A 22,643-nucleotide genomic window follows, 5' to 3' on the forward strand; every position below is an offset into this window, starting at 1 on the left:
TATATCTATATTTGTTATTCGACTTTTAGATATTTTACACGTATTAGATCACAGTTCACTGCTTTGATTTCGGATTAGTAATTGAGTGAATGATACATACACTATGTGATAATGGGACTTAACTCTAGCCCTATCACAGTACCATTGTCTATATGTATAATTACTCTTCCATCTTAAAGCATTTTGTCATTTAGTTTTATAAGATGAAGGAGACCAAAGGTTTCTTTGAAAATAAATAAGTATGCTCATAGTGTCCACATGACTCGTTGCTATACTTTCTATTATATAATTTCAAGAACACACGTGGATTTACGATGATATATATATATATATATATATATATAATGATTTATGCAGATCATCATAATTTATATATATTATTATACATTTACATATATACATATGTTATTTTATTATAACATCTTGTTGCTATTTGAACACTGTTATTATTATTTATTTATCCATTTGTATATATATATATATATATATATATATATATTAGGCCGTGTTTTATATATATACTGTCTCTTATACACATCTAGATGTGTATAAGAGACAGCATAATTATTATTATTACTATTATTATTCCAACTCTGTACCTAAAAAAAATTACATAACTCTTTCTAATATAAACTGTGTCTGGCTTTTCACCAACGTTTACACATAAGCTTTAGCCTATCAATTTTGTACCTCTGTCGAGATCCAGCATTGTTTTCCAGTATTTTGCTTCTTAATATTATACATTTGTATTATATAAAAGACATAAAAATGAAATGAAATCACAAACATTCTTGAGATATATACCTATAATAATGATCGATGTTGAATTTATGTAACGGAAATAAGCTATAAATAAATGCTGGTAATATTTTGAAAATTTGGTACTATGAATGTTAAGATAATTCCTAGAGATAAGAACATCACATTCTTCAATCAATCAATCAAATGCATTTATATAGCGCCGGTATCCATTAATACTGTTAAAAGGCGCTCGACAAAGTAAAAAAGTAAAAGTCAACGTCATTCTTAAATTTTTTTTCATTCAGTTTATTCTGTCACGTGTTGACCCAACGCCATGTATTTTATGTGTAATTATTTCAAACGATAAATTTACCACAGAAAAAAAAATGATGTCCTTTGCAGAATTATCTTTTAAATAGATAATTATCATTACTTATTTTTCTCTATTTCTAGAATTTAAATAGTGATGCACCAACGATTGGCCAATAAGCGTTTATCAAATCGGGGAAGTACCGAATGCTTCACTGATCCATATCGTTGACACTTCTATTTTTAGGACTATGCCTTTAAGTTTTTTAGCATATAAGGACCCTTAATACCGTGAGTAAGTCAGTACCTTCATTTTCAGTGTTAACCCACTCAAACCGATTGTGAGAATACCAGCCAAAATGCAGGTAAGGTGTATAGGCCTAACTTCGACATACTAGAACTTAGAACGGCCTATGTCCGTTCATCATGCCTTATACGTTAAGCTTGACTCTACAACTCTACTAGCTAAAATCCCATTCTACAAATTTTGTTGCAGCATAATATCGTCTAACAGCTCAAAGCTCAGGCCTAGGCCTACATGGCTCTGACGTGTGCTACTAGAAACATAATTTTACTCCGAACATAGAATAATGTATTTCTTAAAACGGGCTTAGGTGTGATCACATACCCTAGTGGTTTGAGTAACAGTTTTAAGTTCAATTATTTTAATCATTCCGTAGGAAAATAAGCGGATAATAATTATTATTTCAATATTTCAACGCTTTATGGTGGAAATCATTGATAAGTAAACCTACTACCACATGGTTACGGCTGGTACTAATTAATATTAGGTATTTTTTACCACCTATCTAAACGATTCAGTTAAAATTATTCTTACATATATACTTCTCTTAAAGAGAATATTAAGTCATGGTTTTTGTATAGGCCTATATGCTTAATAAACGTAGGCCAGTTATTTTTTTTATCAAATATTTACTGTAATTTCAAATTTAGTTTATATCAAGTATTATTGAAATATCGTTTTTCACTCCAAGCTACCATTGGAATCCACAAAACAAACTGAATGAGCACAAAACTTCATTATTAGGCATAGTTCAATCCAGATTTCGAAGTTTTTGAGCTTGATAACTCTTAACAACCTTGGATTTGATTTTATGGAATATGTAGGTTTTTCTGTAAGCTCTTTAAATTTATTAATTACTACGCTTGTAAAATCGAATAGATAAGGAAGTTTCTCAACTATATGCAAACATCAAGTCTCGGAGATATAATACATGATAAAGCATTTTATCGGATTCATATATGAAACATATTTTTTCTGTTGAAGTTTATAAGTACAAGGTTTACTGGGAACCATTGGGAGGCCCGCATCCAAGAGGGCAGTCATTGTACTTATATTTTCTGTTAATTAGACTATTCAGCTACTTGTTTGCCTATTGCGATATTACAGTATATTAGAATGCTTTAAGATCGTTTATTTGCTAAATATGTCACTGCGAATAAATAAATACGATAATAAAATAGATACATAAACAAAGTGTCATTTTTAGACTACTGCTAGACAAATTTAAATAATTACTTCATTCTATTAGAGTATTCTAATTATAGAAATATCTAAACTGGTAGAATGTTTTGACCAATCATAGCGTTTATAAAATCGGGGAAGTCCCGAATGCGTCATTGAGCCGGGTTTTTTTTTCGTCAACAACGGTATAAATAATTAAGCACACTCAGTCATTTAGTCATTTGGTCAATTAATACGCTTAGGGCCTACTCTCCTATATACTTCTTAATTACGCGATACTAGCATTTACAATGACGGTAAGTAATGTTCCTTATAATTCGCCATAGGCCTACATAACTAGGTGTGATTTGGTGCTGATTCAGCTCGTATTAACAAATCAGTTAAATTAGGGCTAATTATAGGAAAACACTTTCCAACTGTAGGCCTACTGCATATTTCGCAAGTTGATTGGGATACCCAGAGGGTTATAGATATTCTTCATTCAGTTTAAATTTAGCGAAATACATGCAGTACTGGTACTGCTTATAATTGCCATATTATTTGAAAAACACTTTTGTCATTGACAAAATTTCTCAAAATTGCTCAAAGTTGGGGTGAGAATGGGTAAGAGAGGGGGGGGGGTGTTGGGGTGGTGAAATCTAAAACCAATTATGTGTCATTGACAAAATTTCTCAAAATTGCTCAAAGTTGGGGTGAGAATGGGTAAGAGAGGGGGGGGGGTGTTGGGGTGGTGAAATCTAAAACCAATTATGAAATAATTAAAATAACAGATTAAACTGGCTAAAATTCAGGAGCGTCCATTTCCCCTGGACCCCTAGGTAAGGAAACACCCTAACCCGCCCCACCACCCCCCATGGACCATTTTCGTTAAGGATTCTCTTCGGACCCTACTATTACACAGTGGAGGAGAGGACGAAGTGTCTCCGTCCGTTCCGGAGTTTTGAGGACACAGTTTGATTTTCTTTTCTTTTTTTTCTTTTACAAGTTTATGCGACCAGGAGGTCTTGATTACCTTCTGGGCCACCCTTCAAATATCCCTGATTAGTCACTGTAAATGATGAAAGTAGGATGTAGTAGTTACACCTATATGTTTTCTCATACTAATTCATCAAACAAATTTGTAGTTTGTTTTATGGAGTATTGTGATCGAATAGTGGTTTGAGTTATCTTGTCTAGTCATGGGAATATACGGATCTGGTCCTATATTTAGGTGGATAAAATTAAAATAATTAATCCTATCTGTTTCTGTATTTCCGGGTTGCGAGCGATGCCGACAGGTACCGTATACCATACGTAGAACTAAATTTGTTTACTGATACCGAACAATGACTTTGGTACAATAACAATGCACATGATTTTATATGGCAATTTTAAAAATGGGAAGTAGGGAAAGAGACTTCAGGTTGTAATGAAGTTAGCCCTAAAACGTGAAGAAAAGGAAGCGTAGGAGTGTTATCATACCGAATACTCAGTACGTTCCCGAAAAAAATCCCAAGTGATTTGGGTTGGAATCGAACCCACAACCTCCAGATAACTAGCATGGTGTCATAAACATTTGACCACCATTTGATCCCCAAGTAACAGCGGGTACTGCAAATGCTATATAAGAAGAAGGGTATATAGAAAGGCATAATGCCACGCATACAAGGGTGGTTTGGAGTATAGCATAAGGAAGAAATTGAAAATACAGTGTAATATGTTTATTCTCCAGTAAAAAGTCATATAAATTTGTATAAAACATTATTTATATTATTTTTGCTTTATATAGAACCTGTCTCTTATACACATCTAGATGTGTATAAGAGACAGATCATAGCGTTTATAAAATCGGGGAAGTCCCGAATGCGTCATTGAGCCGGTTACAGTACTTGCAGATTTAACCCCCGGCATTTTCTCTCATAGAACTGACAGGAACGTTCACACTAACCTCTAATTTTGTCCCTTTTCAATCCCGTTTTATGCACTAGATTCAGTAGCTTAAAACATATGATGAATATGGCTCTCAATATTACAAGTTCTTTTACCACCAAAATGCATACGGTTCATTACTTTGCTTTTTCGAACAGCGAAGCGAAGAAAACAGTTCACATTAAACTGACCTTTTCCATGCAAATTCACGATATCAATGGGTAAACAAAGCTTTACGTCAGATTTACATTGTACCAGGCTTTTGTTTGAGACAATCTGCTGAAAAGGGGAATTCCCTTCTAAGTACGGTACTGTAGATTCTGGATTGAGAACAATTCACAATTTGACATATATTTCTGCTACCTGGGAAGTATAGATAACCGTTATAAGGAAAATCATCAATATTATATAGCACTGGACATTTTTGTATTCAGCTTTTTTTTGCTATTGTTTTAACTCCTAATAATGTTTGTTTAATTGTAAAATTATGTGAATTTTGTCTTTCAAATTACGAAATACAAGTCTCCTTCCAAGTAAAGACCACGTTTGGGACCGGGTTGTCCATTGTCTTTAGCAGCTTTGGTCTCTAATTTGGGGGTGGTCTTTATTTGGAAGGGTCCTTGATTAGAGAGAAACCTGTGCATAATGTTATCGGCTGTAGGCTAGGCCTAATTTACTTTTTGTTTTCTATCCCTATGTTAGAGGTAGGGTGCTTCCTTCATATAATCAGCCATAATAACTTCAACCTCCATAACCACAGGGGTCATGGTTAGAGTGCGCCCGGTCACTAATCATCATGAAAATTTAGCCAATTAAAAAAGTATTAGGCATTTTTACTGGCTAAATAGCCAGAATGTTTATATAACGTCTTGTACAAAATTCAGCTAATTTATATTTAATTTTCGTAATAATAATAATAATAATAATAATTATTATTATTATTATTACTATTATTATTATTATTATTATTATTATTATTATTATTATTGTATGTACTGTATTTATTGTTATTATTATTACTATAAGGTTTGTTATTATTATGATTATTATTAATAATATTTATAATTATTATTTTTCAGAAAATTGCAACGATATTAGTATGCATCGCTCTCTCAATTGTCCACATGGTCATAGCCAAACAAGCGATACACCATCAGAAAACATATGCTATATATGCAAAAGGAAATATAAGTGCCGACACAGCCACCGTTGCGTGCCACACACCAACACATAATAAATGTGGTGAGGAATAAATTAACTTTAAAATAAACAGATTATTAAAGAGACAAATCGATTTTTTCTATTGATGATAATAAATCCTTGAGAAAGAATGAGGTGTGCTTTCCTTGAACACATTAAAAAAAAAACCAAAAAAAAAAAAACCAAAAAAAAAAAAAAAAAAAAAAAAAAAAAAAACGGAAAAACATACGAACTGTTAAAGACAACAGCTTTAGATCGGGAGAGATGACGCAAGTGGTTGCAATGAACCTGTCATTGGCAGATCACTTAATGATGATGATGGTGAGGATGATGATGATGATGATGGTGAGGATGATGATGATGATGATGATGATGATGATGATGATGATAATGATAATGATATGATGAAATCCTTGAGAAAAATTGAGTCTTAATGGCATAATCCAAGGGTGCATACCACTTGGCCTCATAACTCAGTTGTTAGAGTATCCTAACCGTAATCGGAAGGTCTTAGGTTCGAATCCTGAATTATCAACTTGGTTTACCATCAGTGGAGGTGCTTATCAATGTCAAAGTTACTATCATGTGATTTAATAATTTAATTGATAATTAATTGATTGCCTACCCTTCACCATTAATAATTTATAAGTGTTTTTAATGCCAATGATCGCTAAAATGTTTTCTTAATAATAAGTAACCATTACTGATAAATTATAATATTAATAGTAATAACATGTCAGTAAATCGCAATTGATATAATTACCGGTATGTCATTAATGCATATACTGTACTACTTTAAATTATACTTTGAAGTTTCAGTTTTTCGCATTAGTTTTTATGAAGTCACATTTTTTTGATCTGACATACATATGTATCGTGAACACTTTAGACTGTAAAGATGCAAAATTTAAAATCAAGAATAAAGCCCCACTATATTTCTATAAATATATATTTATATATAATTTCAGCTGATATAGCGGTAAATGATAGCCGAGGCAGAAAAGAATGTAAGTCAATACCATTCCCTGACACAAACAGAGCTAGAATTCCTATGACCGTGACAACAATTGCTTGCGACTGCGTCGAGTGCGTTACACACGGTTGTCCAGGCACCTGTCAACAGGTAAACCATACGATGCCTATGTTGTTCCTCAGTGAAACCATTGACAAGGAGCTCGATCTTTATCGTTACGAGCTGAGAAATGTTGAAGTGCCGGTAGCCTGTCAGTGTGTCCCTAATAACGGAAAACCTTGGAAGTCCTGTAAGTGTAGAGGTGACAACTGCCGATGAAAATCTGCTGTAGACACTCAACGCCGTCCCCAGCTTGTAGTCTTAGCTTTGCTTGCTTTCGTTGAATCAAGGGGCATTACACCATAGGCCTAAATCCTACCGATTAAAAAGTAGTTTAGAGTTAGCTGTCAAGGTCGACAGACGTGATCATCTTGGAAGCTTTGTGTATTCGTAAATGCCAATGTAATGATGTAATAAGGATTTTAATTTTTTAGTATTCTACCGAATTTTATTAAAATTAAGCGGTTACAAGGGTTTATTTAAATGCACAGTATTTGCCGTCCCACGAAATCCCGGCCCTTAGATATTGTCCATAAGAAAACACAGCAACGTAAATGTATGTTGGTGGGGTATATACGCGTACTCCAGGCCTTCTGGTTGAGGTGGATTCACATTCAAGTTTTATTGATATTCCCAAACGGGCTATTTGCATTAACCGTGTCATGACACAATTATGTTGATGAGGCATACACGTACTCCATACCCTCTTCTAATTGGTCATTCTAAAGTTTCATTGATACTCCTGGAAGAGCCATTTGCATTTACCTTGTCTTGACACCTTGACACCATTTATGTTTATGATTGATTGCGTTTGTTACAAAAGTGCGAACAACCTTCATGTTAGAGTTAGTCAAATTGACATTTTGATATGAGAGTGGTATGTTAGGACAAATTTATAAATAATATCTTTTATGGGCATTATTGCTTTAAAAAAATCGAAAAGTGGGATTTTTGGTAACATATTTATTTTTTTAAGCTTTTGTTCACCTTAAAATGTATATACCTTGATATTACACGTATATTATAATAATATACGATTGCACATACATCCAAAAGTACGGTACTTAAACCATGTACTTATGTATAGATATGTTCATAATTAATGTAAATAAAAATACACAGATATTTATATATTATTATTATATATTTACAACTCACGGTCTAAGATCATGTTGATGTTTTATTATTATGTTTTTATTCGGAGCTTTGAAAAAACTAAACGATTTTGAAAATCGTTTACAGTATTTATTTAGAATTATAACAATTATGTTACAAATACAGAGTATTGTATGCCACCCTAACATTAACTGTACTAGAACTGAAGTGGTTCTTTCACAAAAAAAGTCATCATACATCATCATTTACTGTTCGCCGATTGGCTACTATCCAGCGCGTAGTTTAATTTAGGTGCGCGCTCGCTGATTGGTGACTGAAATTTTGTACACGCTTGTATAACGACTGGTAGTGAAAGAACGGCCTTAAGTATTGAGTATATTGAAATCGACAGTAAATTGCTGTACAGGTTGTTTTGAAACACAACGTTATTTCCTTCACGGGAAATACTGTAGACGGATATTTCGTCTTGTAAGTAAATAGTATTTAATATTATAACATTTTATGTTAAAGAAAACAAAACTCATTAACGTGGCTCTTTTTATAACTTATTTAATAATAATGAATGCTTTTAGAGTATCGATATCCACCGAGATGGTGTTTTATGTTAGTTATTTATCAAAATTTTTGTCAATACACATTTTGTTATAGATTTGAAACCATTGATGCTATTTATTAGTAATAGGCGTTAGAAAATAACCATGTTGTTTTAGAAAGAAGTTGACAGCATTTTACACACTAAACTCTGCATTCCATAAAAACGCTACAATGTCGTTACAGTGTTTTCAACTTTGTTCATACTGTGCAGCTACCCCCTACGCAATTGAGAAAGCTTCCTGATTTGACCGACCAATCAGCGTCGCCACAAAACTTTCAGCGATAGCGCGTAGCGATTTTATGGAAACCATGCTTCCTATAAGCCAATTTGTAGTTTGAAATGCACATGCCCTTATCCAAGGTCAATCTACATAAACCTATCTTGTGTGAATGTTTGTTTATTTCAATTGACCTTGATCACGGGCATGCGCAGTTCAAAGTACAAAGTGGCTTATTAAAATTTCACGCAAGACCTTTAGTTGTTGTTATAAACTATTTTGAGTGATTATTTAAATTAGATAGAATCAAACTCTTATTATAGAGGAAGAAAAAAAACATTGGTGGGTATTTACACCAAGCTTAATTATTGTACGTACGTGTGTACGAGTCGTATGTGTGTATAACGCACATTAAATATTTAAGATATTTTTCTTTTAAGGTTACTAATTTATGTTTACATTGTCATTTGTGTTTCTTAAAGATGCGAATAAATTATACAAATACAGTAAATATAATCTGTCAAATTTTTTGATTACTTTTAGTTTCGTATTTACTATAATATCACAACATTAGCCTATTATAAAGAGGCGAAAATCTTAGAAAGTGAAAAAAAGATTCGAACCCGGGACTTCTGTTATTTATGCAGATCGAAGTTAATAAATACGCTGATAATTATGACTGGGATGGCAGCAGGATTTACCCTTCAACAAAAATCTCCTTTTAAATTCAGTTGTTTGAACAAAAAGTCTCGCGGGATTTGAACCTGCAACCTCTCTGTGTCAGGGCGAGTGTCATATCCATTAGACCACTGAGACCACCTATATGGTATACGTACAGATTTGTGAGCGTTTCAGTCAGTTGTATGAGAGAAAGTGCCTGGTGGTTAAATATGCACATATATCATATAAGTGGGCTGACTGATGTGGTCGTGCCCTTGAAGTACTTTCCCCCACCCCCTCGGAACATATTCCCCTGATCAACGAGTCTAGCTACATGGCTAAGTGTAGCTCAGACAGAAACATAAGATGTTATATTCCTGCATAGAATGTCGATGCCAGAATTACCTTCTAATCCCCAGACACTTTCTTTCATACAACTGACTGTATGCTCACACATAGCTCCACAATTATATTTAGTATTACTGTCTGATGTTTCAATGATTTAAAAATCATGATATAATAGAGATAAACGCTTTTGATCCGATTAAAGCAAATAATTCTTCGCACTCTTTAGCATGCTGCATAGTTTTACAGTACTAGTCCATCATGCATGACAATAACAGAGATATGTATATGTATGTGTATGTAGGCCTATATTAGTAATACTCACCATATTAAAGGTTATTCTATAATATTGACCCACTACTATAATACTGTTGTAATAGTAACTTAAGTGTCTGGTTACTATTGGAATACCAACATTTAGGCCTATGCATAGGATTAACGTAATGACAAATACAAATAGCATTCAACATTTAATCAAATTTAAAAAAAATTTTTATACAATTTCTTTCACATACAAGTAAAAAAAGCCAACTGACTAAAAGCCCTCTCCGGCCCACCTAGGTTTATTTCACCTAAGAGTCGCACGATTTCTACGAGTTAAAAATTCGTGATCTTTGGAAAGGACCTATACGAGCTTATTACGTGTTAGCTACGAGTGAGGTACGACTTTATGGAGTTGGTTACGAGTTGAACATGTTCAAAATTAGCGCCACGAGTTCAGAGCTGCTACGAGTAGGTAAGAGTTTTCTCCGAGCTTTCCGAATCGTCCTACGAGTTTTTGCCGAGTTTGCCAAGTAATCAACTCGGCAAACGCTTGTAACTCGAATGCTGAAAAAACCCCTAGTGGGAGAGGGGCTTAGTTACATATTATCATATAATAATAATAATAATTCTGGATTTATCACCTATACTCAGTACTGCGTATATTGTATTAGTAAGTTTTTCTTTATGTATGATAATGCCATGCAGCCACTGCCCTGTGAGGCCCCTTGTCTGGGCTTATGTGCAGGATAAATTTGCTGTCATTGGTATTTTTGTTACCCCCAATGTGTAATAGTGCCAAAAGGAAAAATTTTCATCCGTGTCTCCCTTGACATGATTAATGTCATTTGGGAGTGGCCTTTAGGGTCACTGTTTAGGGTCACTTACAAGAAAAAGTTGTTGTCATCAGTTTTTCAGCATTTTTCTATGTACAAGTAGTCATTCTGAGTTAGTTTTATCCATGTCTCTCTGCTTAATTTTATCACATAGCCAACATATGAAGGACTGCTGCCTGGGCTTATGTACAAGATAAAGTTGCTGTCATTGGCATTTTTGTTACCCCCAATGTGTAATATTGCCAATGGAAAAAGTTTCAACTGTGTCGATCTTGACATGATTATTACAATTGTCATTTGGGCGTGGCCTTTAGGGTCACTGTTTCAGGTCACGTACAGGGAAAAGTTGTTGTCACTGTTGGAATTATCCAAAGTACCTTCCTGCGAGTGATATCCAATTATTTTTGTCCATGTATCTCTCCACATGATTAAATGCATTTTTTACCCCTATTTTTATCCCCAGGATTACTAGAATCATCGGTTTTAATGGAGCCCTCCATTGTGACGTAAAAACACACACTGTATGTTCATGCTAAAAATACCGATGTTCTGTGATTACAAATTGGCTGGTAAGAAGCAATACTTGTTCGATCATGCAGGGGAATCGAAACAAACCTTATAAAATACAACAATAAACTATACAACATATCACACGTCTATTCAAAAAGGCCCACGAAATTATCTAATAAAAAAAATTAAAAGAAAATCATGCACTACACGTACGCTCGGATATAGCCACTCTTAGACTTCAAACTAAATTTTTTTGAGTGCTTGTATTCATATTTCAAACATATCCAACCCCTGGTTTGAAATTGAAGCAAAAGAATATCTAAAATTCAGACTTTAAAGCAAAATGCAAAATAAAAACACATATGAGTAGTAAAAAAATATATATCTATGTTTTATCAGAAAAAAATGTCTATAACCTTTAAGGTGTGAAACAAAATAGGATCAATACTTTAATACTCCGGTTGACTGGCTTTTAACATGGGAAATTAAAGTTAAAGTTACAAGTGGAACCATAAGTCGCTTTTCACCCTTTTTTTTAACACGGAAAATATGAAAAAATGGTTTTAATTTTTCTTCCAAAAATCAAATTATTATATTTGTACATGAAAAGAAAGCTTTTTTTTTTATACCAGAACTCCATTTTTGTATCATGTAAAATGTTGATGTTAATGAGCGATACATGCTGTTAAAATGTGCTACTGAATTGACGAATAAAAGTGGGATGAGCCCACAAAAGAGTGAACAAAAAAAAAACCAACATATCCAGCACCTGGTTTGAAATTGAAGCAAAAGAATATCTGAAATTCAGATTTTAAAGCAAAAGGCAAAATAAAATAAGCCATGTAGTTTACTTATTAAAAAAATATAATACCACACATAATAAAAAAAATGTCAAAAGAAAGCAATATTGTTTAATTAAAAACTATTTTAACTATTAGAAATTTGTGATGATGTTAAATTAAATACTGTATGGCGATTCTAAACAAATTCAATCAAAAAATAATGTCTGCTTCATTAACGAATGTTTATTCAAAAATATGCTGACTTTAGCATAAAAAAAACGAATGACATACCATGCAGAGAAGAAAATTAATATACCGTCTGACTTAAATCCGTAAAATTCTCAAATTTTAAACAAAAGAAAGTATCAAACGAATAACTCATTTACAATATTAAATAAATTACTTCCTGAAAATACATAAAGAAAAAGAAAACTAGGACATAAGACCTCAGACCACGAAAACCCAGACCTTAAGAAATGAAAAAATAACCCCCTGATAATAATCATTAATTAGTACTCGTATGCTATACTTTGTGATTTTAAAATGCATACAGAAAGAGTAAAAGAGTGAGAAAAAGATGTACAAGCCAGCCTTTTAGGAGTAATTTCTTTTGCCGCTAACCATCAACAGCGTAAACACATAATTATGGTACGTAACGCCATGTGAACCTGATATGATCTATGTTGAATGGCAGTCAAATTATTCGCATTTCATTTTAATATCATTCGTATGGCATGCGGTCCTTATTTGTTTTTTTTTTAAATAGTTATATAGGACTATTATCAATAAATATTATTAAAAGTAAAATATGATACCAAAGAAGCGAATACGAGTTTATGAGTGTATTTGATTCTGTATAACAAGGGAAATACGTATAAAGTTGGAGGAGAAGGTGGTGTTTCAGTCTGCGTGAGAATATGTTTAGGTCTCCGCTCCTGCAAGCGTCCTCTATGTAATACGAATGAAGTGAACTTCGAGAAAAAAGTAAGATAAATATTTCGTTTATGGTTGGCATAAACGGAGCCTAGGTCTATGTACCGGCTTTAAACGATGGCTAGACCCGTGTGTATTTATTCATTGTCTAATATACAATGTGGTAATGAATACGAATTTTGATTACGGCAACCACTAGTTGTCCAGTAGTAAAGAATAGACTAGGTCTAGATCTGGTCGTAGAGCGAGAGATCCGACGATCCTGCATACATCGTCACCGTCATCGTGCTCGGTTCTCAAAATTAGCCTATGCCTTCTATTTTACCGATTCTAAGTCTGCGCTATTGCCCAATTTTAGTAAAAATACATGTTTGTTTTAGAATTCATGTTGTAAATGTTAATTTCATTGTACTTGAGTAAAAGGAAGACCTTCGATCAAAAAAACCCAATTTATCGGGGTTTTTTTTGTCGGTCGCAGAGAGCAACACAATATATTTCTTCTTTTTTTAGTCTAATCATAGCGTATAATACACGGTACAATATTATATTGAATTTCATAATTACACTTGTATAAAATTGCATTAACAAATATGTAAATTTTAAAAAGTCTAAAGAATAAAATCAATTTAATAAGATGGAACTAAAAACATATATTTGATTGTTGTAAAGATAGGCGAGCGCATTCTGGAATCTACACAACAGAAACAAAATTTTCCAAGGAAGGAAGTACGGATCCCGATATCAATCAATGCATCAGTGATGATTATCTGAACCAACACAATTGCAGAAGTGTTAGACAAGGGGGTAATTCATCTACTGATTTATAGATTATATATAGAGAGTCCCTGCTCATAGAAGTGCTTGAAACAAGAAAAACGAACGGTTAAGTTGTTAGTAAAGAGGAGTTAAAAAGATAAATGCATTTGAATTATGGTGCGGAGGAAAATTTTATGGAAATTACAAAACACAGAACATATGAGAAATGATGACAATTTGATCCAGTTAGAAGGGGAAAGACACATAAAACGAATAACAGAACAACAAACGAGGTGGATTGGCCGTTGTATTAGAAAAGGAGGATTAAAGGAGAATAAATATATTTTACATGGTCTTTTCTTTATGATAATGCATGCTACGATCTATCCCAGGCCTAAGCTAGGTATTTAAAAAAAGACTAATATTACAATAAAAATTATTAACACAGAAAACTAGAGATGCATTTTACCTGTGGTACAAAACAAAAGGAAGTCAATTTGGTGCGTATGCTCTACCCAATTCTACTATTAGTATTACAGTACTAGTCTATGCATTAGTAGTACTATTGTAGGTACCAAGTGAACAGTAATAAGGTGTAACACACACCAAGCCTATGCCTACCATCTGCTATTTAATGTTAATTACCTTTTTGTTATAGGGCCTATATAGCCTAAATATATGTTATTATTATTATTACTATTATAATTATTATTATTATTATTATTATTATTATTATTATTATTATTATTATTATTATTATTATTATTATCATCATCATTATTATTATTTTTTTTATTATTACAGTTAATTGCAAAAGTTGTCGACAAAGTAAACATGGTGGGTTAACTATTACTTTCCAATAAACTATTAATGCTTAAAACTGATCAAATAATCTCTATTATTAACCTGTACCCTAGCTGTAAACAACCATAAAAACAAAGGAATGTTGACCTAAGTGTACTTGAATCAGAGGTTTTGGTAGAACCCTCCATTGTGAAATCAAAACTCACACTGTACGTTTATGCTAACGATATCAAGGTCCTACGATCTTGAACTTAAAATGATCAGACACAATTGCATTGGACGATTGAAAATCCAAACCAACCTCATAAAATATAACATTAAAATAGCAACATATCACACGTCTATTCAAACAGGCCTATCAAATAGATATGTATCTAATTATGCAATACAATTTTAAAAGCAAAATTATGCACTACACGGACGCTCGAAAGTAGTTACTTCCAAACTAAAAACTAAATAGTTTTTGTAGTGTGTATGTTTTTAATTCATACACAACACTTGCTTTACAATTAGGTAGAATATTCTATTTTAAACGAATATCATTGCACTCGAAATCGCAAACTTTTAAACAAAATAGTCTGTTCACAAGTCATGTACTGTAGTTCACTTATTAAGATTATAAAATACCACACACAATAAAAAAAAAAGGTTAAGCAAAATGATATTGTTCAGTTGAAAAATATTAATAATTCGTGATGATGTTATAATAGAGTATAATGAGCGAATCTGGACAAATTAAATGAAAACAGGATATGCCTGCTTTCTTAATGAATGTTTATTCAAACATCTGCTGATTCTAGCATTGTACAGATAAAAAAGAACTAAAAACAACGAATGACTTACCAATGCAGAGAACAAAATTGACAATGAATACTTTTAACGGGACTCCATATGGTTGGTATAATTTCTTAGAATAATCGATATTTTAATTAATTATCAGCATTACATCAAAACAACTATTTTATTTTCAATGTCGATTTTAAAAGAAAAAAAACCACCTTAATACAACATCATTATCATGCTTCGTTGAAGTCAATGCTTACAATGATAGGCCTACAGCTGATTTTGATCTAAAAAAAAAACTAATAAATAAAAACACATACCGGTAGCTTTTTTCTGAACTAGCAACTAAAACTCCAAGATAATAAACAAAACCAAGATATATTTTTAAATACTTTATAACCGATCAAGAGTGTTTTATTCTCACAAACAGTGTCTGTATCAATGGCTAAAGCATCAAATTTTACCGACAAATCAGGCTTCTTAAGACCTCTGCTATGTACAAAATGTTATAATTTAAGTGTGCATATTATATCCATTCTGTAATAAAAATCTAGCATCTGGTTGAAAAATAGGGTAAAATATTCTATAGCATTGCACTACCTAGCGAATACCCTCGCCCAAAAAGGTTTCAGAAACATTCTAAAATTGCTGAGGAAAGCAATTATTTTAATTTAAAAAAATATTGAAAAATTGCATGCTGCATATTTCTCCGTTAGCAGAAGTGATCCATACCACCCGAGTTTTTGACAAAAACTCGGGTAATACATCTTTCTGGTATGTTGCAGATATTTGGGTTCTTAAATTTATTTATTGCCACTTTAGCCCATGAGATTACAATTAGAAGTGACTGATTTTATTTGGTTGCTTTGTTTACATTCCGATGGCTATAATGTCACAAGCCAGCCATTTTTGAGGACTCTCTTGTTAACTCCCAGTGGACATTCTTAGAACCAATTAAGTTAAGTTTATGGAACTGCTGACAGCCCCCTCTGGACCATCTGACAGATCACTCTCCATCTGACAGCTCAGTATGGACCATTTCTGCTAACCGGAACGTTTGCCTCATAGACCGGGAGCCCAGAAAATTCAATCATGTATAAAGAGACAAAACATTTGATGGTCTGATCATGATGGTACAGGGCCAAGATACAATAGTCAGTATTGCTGCCAGGGCATATCCTCTACAGGCGGGCTGGGGAAACAAAATAGGAGTAAAAAAATGCATTTAAATCATGTTGAGAGACATAGACAACAATAATGGAAATTGGCTTTCAGTATAGGAAATTATTAAGAAAACTTTTAGAACATTGATTTATAGATTCAAAAATAATATTTTCAGTTCCGTATTAGCATATGGTGATTGAGAGAAGGGGTGGGTACTGGGAATGGGATGTGAAGAGGAGGAGGAGGAGGAGAAAAAGAATAATTTATCTTGTATGTCCGTCTTTCAAAGATAATTTATCTTAGAATTCCGTCTTTCCAGATAAGTTATCTTGGAATTTCGTCTTTCAAAGATAATTTATCTTCAAATTCCGTCTTTTCAAATGCATTATCTTTGAATTCCGTCTTCCAAGATAAATTATCTCAAAAATCCATCTTTCCATAATGAAGTATCTTAGAAAGACGTCTTAATATTAGTGTTTTGTTTCACGTTTTTAAAACTATCTTGAAACTCGGAAGGTCACTTTAAGTTTCTCTTTAATGGTGCCTATTTAATACTTAATAATCTTCCTATTAAACTTTAGTTGTGTTAAATATAATAAATGCAATCAACAGTCTTAGTTCTACTTAAAAACTGATGTGTTACATTATTATCTATTACAGTTAATTACATGATTTGTAGACACATGAAACATGGTGAGTTATTGTTTTCCCATGCCTTATTAATGATTAATAATAGTATTTATAACCTAATAATTGTAACCTACCATAAAAAAAACCAAAGGAATAGTGACCCAGGATTATTAGAATCATTGGTTTTAATGGAGCCCTCCATTGTGACGTAAAAACACACACTGTACGTTCATGCTAAAAATACCGATGTTCTGTGATTACAAATTGGCTGGTAAGAAGCAATACTTGTTCGATCAAGCAGGGGAATCGAAATAAACCTTATGAAATACAACAGTAAACTACGGTATGCAACATATCACACGTCTATTCAAAAAGGCCTACGAAATTATCTAATAAAAAAAAATAAAAGAAAATCATGCACTACACGTACGCTCGGATATAGCCACTCTCAGAAATCAAACAAAATTCTTTTTTGGGTGTTTGTATTCATATTTCAAACATATGCAACACGTGGTTTGAAAATGAAGCAAAAGAATATCTGAAGTTCACTTATTAAAATAATATAATACCACACATAATAAAAAAAAATGTCAAAAGAAAGCAATATTGTTTAATTAAAACCATTAAAAATTTGTGATGATATTAAATTAAATACTGTATGGCGATTCTGAACAAATTCAATCACAAAAGAATGTCTGCTTCATTAACGAATGTTTATTCAAAAATATGCTGACTTTAGCATAAATAAAACAACGAAGGACACACCATGCAGAGAAGAAAATTAATATACCATCTGACTTAAATCCGTAAAAGTCTCAAATTTTAAACGAAAAGTATCAAACGAATAGCTCTTTTACATTATTAAATAAATTACTTCCTGAAAATACATAAATAAAAAGAAAATTAGGACGTAAGACCTCGGACTACAAAAACCCAGACCTTAAGAAATGAAAAAATAACCCCCTGATAATAATACATTAATTAGTACTCGTATGCTATACTTTGTGATTTTAAAATGCATACGGAAAGAGTAAAAGAGTGAGAAAAAGATGTACAGTCCAGCTTTTTAGGAGTACTTTCTTTTGCCGCTAACCATCAACAGCGTAAACACATAATTATGGTACGTAACGCCATGTGAACCTGATATGATCTATGTTGAATGGCAGTCAAATTATTCGCATTTCATTTTAATATCACTCGTATGGCATGCGGACCTTATCTGTTTTTTTTAATAGTTATATAGGACTATTATCGATAAATATTATATTAAAAATAAAATATGATACCAAAGAAGCGAATACGAGTTCATGAGTGTGTTTGATTCTGTATAACAATGGAAATACGTAAAAGTTGGAGGGGAAGGTGGTGTTTCAGTCTGCGTGAGAATATTTTTAGGTCTCCGCCCCTGCAAGTGTCCTCTATGTAATACAATTGAAGTGAACTTCGAGAATAAAGTAAGATAAATATTTCGTTTATGGTTGGCATAAACGGAGCCTATGTCTATGTACCGGCTTTAAACGATGGCTAGACCCGTGTGTATTTATTCATTGTCTAATACCGTATACAATGTGGTAATGAATACGACTTTTGATTCCGGCAACCACTAGTTGTCCAGCAGTAAAGAATAGACTAGGTCTAAATCTGGTCGTAGAACGAGAAATCCGATGATCCTGCATACATCGTCACCGTCATCGTGCTCGGTTCTAAAAATTAGCCTATGCCTTTTATTACCGATTCTACGTCTGCGCTACGGCCAAATTTTAGTAAAAATACATGTCTGTTTTAGAATTTATGTTGTAAATGTTAATTTCGGGTGCGGTATTTCATTGTACTTGAGTAAAAGGAAGACCTTCGAACAAAAAAACAAAAAAAAAAGTAAATGCGATCCAATTTATCGGTTTTTTGTCGGTCGCAGAGAGCAACACAATATATTTCTTCTTTTTTTAGTCTAATCATAGCGTGTAATACACCTGTGCAATATATTGAATTTCATAATTACACTTGTATAAAACTGCACTAAGAGATATGTAAATTTTAATGAATAAAATCAATTTAATAAGATGGAACTAAAAACATATATTTGATTGTTGTAAAGATAGGAGAGCGCATTGTGGAATCTACACAACAGAAACAAAATTTTCCAAGGAAGGAAGTACGGATCCCGATACCAATCAATGCATCAGGGATGATTATCTGAACCAACACAATTGCAGAAATGTTAGACAAGGGGGTAATTCATCTACCGATTTATAAATTATATATAGAGAGAGTCCCTGCTCACAGAAGTGCTTGAAACAAGAAAAACGAATGGATATAATTGTTAGTAAATAGGAGTTAAAGAGATAAATGCATTTGAATTATGGTGCGGAGGAAAATTTTATGGAAATTACAAAACAAAGAACATATGAGAAATTATGACAATTTGATCCAGTTAGAAGGGGAAAGACACATAAAACGAATAACAGAACAACGAACGAGGTGGATTGGCCGTTGTATTAGCAAAGGAGGATTGACTGAGAATAAATATATTTTGCATGGTATTTTTTTGATGATGATGCATGCTACGATCGTTCCCAGGCATAGGCTAGGTATTTAAAAAAAAGACTATTAATATTACAATAAAAATGATTAACACAAAAAGGTGAGATGCATTTTACCTGTGGTACAAAACAAAATTAAGTCAATTTGGCGCATATGCTCTACCCAATTCTATTTCACGTATTAGTATTATAGTGTACTATGTCTATGTCTATGCATTAGTAGTACTATTGTAGCTACCAAGTGAATATTCCTACGGTGTAACACTACACCTAGCCTATGCCTACCATCTGCTATTTAATATTAATTAATTGATTTGTCATAGGGCCTATATAGCCTATATATATGCTATTATTATTACTATTATTATAATTATTATTATTATTATTATTATTATTATTATCATCATCATCATTACTATTATTATTATTATTATTATTAATATTATTATTATTATTATTATTATTATTACAGTTAATTATTATTATTATTATTATTATTATTATTACAGTTAATTGCATAAGTTGTCGACAAAATAAGCATGGTGGGTTATTACTTTCCAATACATTATTAATGCTTAAAAATGTGATCAAAAATAATCTATATTATTAACCAGTACCCTGCTGTAAACAACCATAAAAGCAAAGGAATATTTACCTAAGGGTACTTGAATCAGAGGTTTTGGTGGAACCCTCCATTGTGAAATCAAAACTCACACTGTACGTTTATGCTAATGATATCAAGGTCCTACGATCTTGAACTTTAAATGATCAGACACAATTGGATTGGACAATTGAAAAACCAAACCAACCTCATAAAATATAACATTTAAAAAGCAACATATCACACGTCTATTCAAACAGGCCTATGAAATATGATATGTATCTAATTATGCAATACAATTTTAAAAGCAGAATTTTACACTGCACGGACACTCGAAAGTAGTTACTTCCAAACTTAAAACTAAACATTGTTTGTAGTGTGTATGTATTTAATTCATACACAACACTTACTTTAAAATTAGGTAGAATATTCTATTTTAAACGAATATCATTGCACTCGAAATCGTAAAATTTTAAACAAAATAATCTGTTCACAAGCCATGTAGTTCACTTATTATGATTATAAAATACCACACATAATAAAAGAAAGGCTAAGCAAAATAATATTGTGCAGTTGAAAAAAATTATTAATTCGTGATGATGTTATATATAATAGAGTTAAAGGGCGATTTTGGACAAATTAAATGAAAACAGGATATGCTTGCTTTATTAACGAATGTTTATTCAAACATCTGCTGACTCTAGCATTGTACAGAAAAAAAAAAAGAACTAAAAACAACGAATAACTTACCATGCAGAAAACAAAATTTACAATGAATACTTTTAACGGGACTCCATATGGTTGGTATAATTTCTTAGAATAATCGATATTTTAATTTATTATCAGCATTATATCAAAACAACTATTTCTCAATGTCGATTTTAAAAGAAAAAAAACCCCTTAATACAATACCATTATCATGCTTCGTTGAAGTCAATGCTTACAATGATAGGCCTACAGCTGATTCTGATCTAAAAAAAACCTAATAAATAAAAACATATAGCTGTTTTCTGAACTAGCAATTAAAACTCCAAGAAAATATATAAAAACCAAGATATTTTTTTAAATATTTTTATTACCAACCAGGAGTGATTTATTCTCACAAACAGTGTCGGTATCAATGGCTAAAGCATCAATAAATGTTTCACCTGCAAATCAGGCTTCTTAAGACCTCTGCTATGTAGAGAAATTAAACAATTACAATTACAAACGTATCAAAATTTCTCTAAAACGCTAGCATAAACGCTGAACTATCGATGCCTTTTTCAACTTAGGGCGCATTCATAGCGAATTCATAACTTATTGGACGTATAAATAACGTATTAGTAAATTATATAGAACGTTTTGATTACTTATAGAAAACTTACATGAACGAATGCTTAGCGTGTTGACGGCGTTTACAACTTATGCTCAGCGTATCGCCGATTAGGCCAAATGAAATAAATTGTTTGTTTGCCCTTCTTTTAAAAAAAATGATAAATAGGGGCGGGTGAAAAATTTATTTGTTTATTTATTTATTTAAAAAAAATACTCATCAGATGGAATAAAAATAACCAGCAGAGTCTTAGAATGGCAATATCTTACATCAGACAACACCTTTAGACTAATTTTTAGAGCATCTGGCAAAAAATAATGATATTTTTTTTCCGCCCCCATTTTTTCCAGTGAGTTAGGAGTGGGTGGGGAGGGCAAACAAACACTTTTTTGCCTTATCACGTACGGTAACGCACAACCTATAAAAAAGGCTGCCGCTCGTCGATTCAATTCAAATCATAACCGCACGATAACTGTAAGTTAGAAACACGTTCAGTAAGTTTTGTGGTCGTCTAGAACTCGTCAAATACGTCTACATACGTTAAAGGTAAGTTCGTTATAAGTTACATATAAGTTTGAAGCACGTTACTCATAGGTTAGAAATACGTTTTGACTTTTGAGTAACTTACAAGTAACGTGTGATAAGTTGTAACTTACCTACAACTTATGACCCGCGTATGCGGAAAGTACAAGCCATACGCTGGCATACGTCGAAAAGTTTTGTGCATGCACAAAACTTTTCGAAGTACTCCTTAGGCTACGCTCAGACCTGTGAGATACGCCAGGCGTACGTTAATCCATGGCGTAACTAGCGAGATGTCCGGACTGGGCGATTAATGAACGCTAGCGTAAGTATTCGCGCGAAATATTCGTATTCGTAATTCGCGCATTTTATTTTCTGTTTACATCTAGGTTTATTTTGATTGGTCAAATCTTGGCTGAGTTCAAAATCACCGATGCGTGAATGTCGTAAATCAGTGGCGTACGCTAATCTGGGGTCTGTTGCTGGATTACCGTACGCCAGTGATTGCGCGATAATACTGGCGTTCGCTACGCCGCGCACAAGTTCACACCACTCGA

At 32.7% G+C, this 22,643-nt stretch overlaps 1 protein-coding gene across 2 annotated transcripts; it reads left to right on the forward strand.

Moving 5' to 3' along the window:
• The first annotated feature begins 1,339 nt into the window (after window positions 1-1,339).
• On the forward strand, window positions 1,340-9,155 carry LOC117122726. Of its 2 annotated transcripts, none has more exons than XM_033268422.1 (3): window positions 1,340-1,415; window positions 5,524-5,686; window positions 6,613-9,155. In XM_033268422.1, the coding sequence occupies exons 1-3, from the start codon at window positions 1,410-1,412 to the stop codon at window positions 6,933-6,935; spliced, it is 492 nt and encodes a 163-aa protein (XP_033124313.1). In that variant the 5' UTR covers window positions 1,340-1,409; the 3' UTR covers window positions 6,936-9,155. The 2 variants fall into 2 exon arrangements, with proteins under 2 accessions (XP_033124313.1, XP_033124312.1); XM_033268421.1 differs by lacking the exon at window positions 1,340-1,415 and adding an exon at window positions 2,717-2,832.
• Window positions 9,156-22,643: the final 13,488 nt, after the last annotated feature.

Source organism: Anneissia japonica, unplaced genomic scaffold (assembly GCF_011630105.1).
Source record: "Anneissia japonica isolate Jap-2015-1 unplaced genomic scaffold, ASM1163010v1 scaffold287978_len313048_cov192, whole genome shotgun sequence".
NCBI lineage: Eukaryota > Metazoa > Echinodermata > Crinoidea > Comatulida > Comatulidae > Anneissia > Anneissia japonica.

Coding starts and splice junctions, on each gene's coding strand:
- LOC117122726 (XM_033268422.1), top strand. Junction 5,687..6,612: donor ACCAACACATAATAAATGTG/GTGAGGAATAAA, acceptor ATATAATTTCAG/CTGATATAGCGGTAAATGAT.